At 51.9% G+C, this 3,769-nt stretch overlaps 1 protein-coding gene across 1 annotated transcript in view; it reads right to left on the bottom strand.

Moving 5' to 3' along the window:
• Positions 1-3,769, bottom strand: part of USP28 (ubiquitin specific peptidase 28) — a gene marked incomplete at its 3' end in the record, with an annotated part of 13,230 nt that overhangs the window by 7,356 nt on the left and 2,105 nt on the right. The window contains exons 5-9 of the mRNA XM_010132128.1: positions 3,333-3,419; positions 2,410-2,547; positions 1,925-1,998; positions 1,343-1,419; positions 888-1,036 (exon numbers count right to left, since the gene is read on the bottom strand). Of these exons, the coding sequence (XP_010130430.1) occupies positions 888-1,036; positions 1,343-1,419; positions 1,925-1,998; positions 2,410-2,547; positions 3,333-3,419 (525 nt within the window). The remainder of the gene's footprint in view (positions 1-887; positions 1,037-1,342; positions 1,420-1,924; positions 1,999-2,409; positions 2,548-3,332; positions 3,420-3,769) is intronic.

The raw sequence follows: 3,769 nt of genomic DNA, 5'->3' as shown, positions 1-3,769 counted from the left end.
TTCCCTCATATCCGAGCAGAAGAAGAGGGTCTCACTCATCAACACCATCAGTCCCATTTCCCTTGTTCTTCGGAAAGGGATCTGGAGCAACGACAAAGCCCGGACTGAGAAGAACCTGCCCGATGGGCTCCCCACGTCCCCTTGGCTCTGGCACCTGTCTATGTCACGTTCACCTCCATCTGCTGCAAATCATCTGAACGACTTTGGGCAGGAACTCGGAAAACCAGAAACAAACCTCTGAGCTCAGAGTCGGGCAAGGCCAGCCCGCCCAAGGCTTGGTTTCTCCTTCGCCAGTTTAAACCACAGCATCACATTCTTCGGACGCTCTCGCAGAACTGAAATTCCTGTCCCTGCCCCCTCGAGACCTCTGCAAATGTCTTAATGGTTTTGCATGCTCACTTCCTAGCTGCGCCGTCACGCGCAGCGTGCAGGATGTGGTGGACCTTCGCTTTCTACTTGGTGGCAGCTGAGTATGCGATGATTGGTGATTCGCAAGATTTAACAATAATAAATCAAAAAACCCCAGCACAGTCAGCAGGTAAGAGTGAAAATGAGATGAAAAAAGAGACCCTGCAGACAGGAGGATACAAATTCCACATGGTGCACCACGGAGTTAAGCACTTTTACCCTCCGGAATAAGGAAGCAGTGGCTCTCCCCTACTCAGGCACAGGAAGAGAGAGACTTTATCACACTGGCATCAGAAGCAGATGTTTACCTTGTCCACTCAAACCAGTCTCCTCCAGCTGGTTAGACAGAGGACAACACAGCTGTACAAACAGGAAAAGATTTTGTGCCTTGTCACGTAACACAAACGGATGCTCACGCAAGGTTCCAGGTACCTGGAAAATATTCTGTGTGCCCAGAGGGCTCTGCGCTATGAACTAACCTCCTGTCCGTACTTCACCGAGTGAGACGCTGCTGCCCCGTCCACCTCGCCCTCCACCATGGCTCCTTCCAGGCACTCGTTCAAATTTCGGTAACCATTTACCTGAAGGGGATACTGACCAAAGGTTTCGATCTTGGAAAAAGCGTTGCCTGGATGATGGAAACGATACAAAACTCGTGAACCAGCGTGAGAGAACAAAAAACTCTGGTCAGCTCGAGAGTTTGGTGCCAGCAGCAGTCAGGGGCGCTGCTTGCACAAACTGAGCTTGCGAGGGTTTAGTGTTTTCAGAGACAGACATTATAAACGTTACAGACAATGTTATCAAGGCAACTATTTGCAAGTTGAGAGAATGAGGCAGTTTCATCAGGAACGTGCAACAAAACCCTGCATCATGGCTACCACAAATCACACACTCAAAGGAGTTAAACAGCGAATCCACCAATCCCTTAGCTCACCCTCGTGGACACCCTCGGTCAGGAAAGTCCCATAGAAAAGCTGCACCATTGGGTTTTCGGATTTGTCCCCAGGGCTCCTGTTCCAGAAGGAAAAAGCACATGTTCACATGAGCTGTCAGCTGTGAAAAAGCCCCAAAGCCATGATTCGAGCCTGGGCCGATGGCCCAAAGTCCAGCTTTCTATCCAGCATAAAGCACAGAGGCAGCTTCTCGTGTCTGCGTACTCGAAAGCGTGTAACACTCACACTGGTAGGGGGGAGAAACAAGGTGTAGGTGCTACCTTTCAAAAGGCAGTTCCAAAACCCAGTCCCTTCAGGTACCCCCGTTCTGCTGAGCCCCGCTAAGAAGCTGATGGGTCCTGCAGCAGCACTGAACAAAGTCCCGCGCTGACATACAGGACGTGTAGGTCTAAAGCTTCACAGGCATCGTTTGAGCTTAAGGAGCCCCATCCTCAGGGAACAGGGGACGCTCCCTCGCTCGCTCCGGATTTTCACACCGAGAGCCCTCATTTCTGAAGGCGCCGCCTGTCAAACCTGCTTCTCTGCAGCGTCAGGCTGAACTCCCGAGACCACAGAAAACTCACTTGACGTTCACAGCGAGCTGGAACGCATCCTCCAGCCAGTCCAGTAGCTTGTGTGTAAATTCACTCACATCTTGCTGGAAGAGAGACAGAAGTCAGGAGTCAAACACAATACCAATCAGAAGGCGTTTCCACGGCTCCCACAGACCTACTGGGATACAACCCGACTGGCGCTGCTGTACCAGTCCAGCGGGAACCAGTGCGAGACTGAAGCGCTGTGTAATTTAGACCAGTAATGAACACCCTGCTCATCCGCAAAGTCGCCGGGAATTACTGTGATTGTTGCCCACCCACCCCCTCGTGCTGGGGAGGGCTGGTGGGGTAATGAGTGAGCACGGACATCGCACCTTAACAGTCCGGGAGAGCTGCCTGTCAGTGGGCAAACATGGGGAGAGGCCTCAGAAACAGTGGGATGAAGCGAAACAGTCACATGGTGGCTGCAAGAGCCACTGTAGAGAAAGGAAAACGCTTGTTAGGGGGGGTTTTACCTGCTGCTCCTCAGCGGATCTGAAGGCATCCCGCAGGAGTTCCAGCGCTGCCGATGGGTCGACAAACTTACGGCGCGTCCCCAGCATTAAAGCGAACAGACACTGCAGCTCTTGCATGAACGCGACGTTCCTTTTTCCCTGCGTGGCATAAAGAAAAGCCAAACCCTTCCAGCCACATGAAAAAGTGGCACAGACCACCCCACACCCCCGCGACGAGGCAACAACCGAGGGAAGGGGCGACGCCGGAACGGACAACAGCGGCAAGAGAGGCAGCGGCATTTCTTGGGAGCAGTCTGGGCTGCCAGCGGGTGCTCGGGAGAAACAATTCAACTAGACAAGCACTGAGAGACATCAGCCCGGAAGCCACAGTTGCCAAAACAGAAAGCGAAAGCTGGTGAATGGATGAATTTGTTCTGTCCACATTTGAGGTTTCTTAGTCTTGAAAACCCACTTAGGAGCCTGTAAAGCAAAGTCTCAGAAGTGGCGGTGGCCCCAAGCTTGGGTGGTACGCCAAGCGAAGGATTATTCTATGTATACCCTTCGCTCTGCACCTTCTGCTGACAGCTCTCAGAAGGAGCTGGGCAGGAGGGACCTTTGCACCAGCCCAAACACTAGTTCTTGAACGGTGCCTGTGAACAAATGAACCACCCAGAGCTACCAGAGAAGGTTTATGTGACATGTGTCTCCCCACGCCACAGTTAGAATCGCCAGAGGAAACTTTACGAGATGCAGCAGTTTTTTCTACAGAGATTCTGTCTCTGAAAAGCATTTCCCAAATTTGTCTTTAACATAGCCTGGGACTCTGAAAGCCATTAGCGCAGGCACCGGAGCCTCAGAACGCCCTGAATTAAACTGCTCAGAGGAGTGGAGCAGCGTGTACCACAACAGGGGAAACGCTACAGCGTCATTCAGCAAGAACTTACAGTGCGACTACGACAACTTTCAAGCACGTTCTGTGGGAGAGAGTAGCCAAGGACCAGCCTCCGAAATTCTGGCAGCTGAAACAGAGACTGAAAGGAAAGGGGAGGTCAAGACCAGTTGGCGTTGGTGAGGATCTGAGGCGCTGCAGCGAGATGTCCCCTCGTTGCTGCTTTACTCAACAGCTTTTTTAATTAACTTCTAACTCCTCCATGGCCTTGTGCTACTGGATAAACACCTAGAAGCGAGCAGCCCGTGTGCCGGACCTGCACATTCATACCCACCAAAGAACGACATCTCACTCTGCTGTTTCTAGGAGATATATATAAAAAACACATCATTTCAGGAAAGTGCATCCTCCCCTGTGCAGGCACGTATAGAAAAAGCACCTGGGAATGAGTTGGGGAGAGAACGGAGTCCACTGGAAGCCTTACGGCTTCCT

The sequence above is a fragment of the Buceros rhinoceros genome, unplaced genomic scaffold (assembly GCF_000710305.1).
Source record: "Buceros rhinoceros silvestris isolate BGI_N320 unplaced genomic scaffold, ASM71030v1 scaffold24092, whole genome shotgun sequence".
Lineage (NCBI taxonomy): Eukaryota > Metazoa > Chordata > Aves > Bucerotiformes > Bucerotidae > Buceros > Buceros rhinoceros.
Note: the sequence above shows the minus strand (reverse complement) of the source record. Positions and strands in the feature narration are given on the sequence as shown.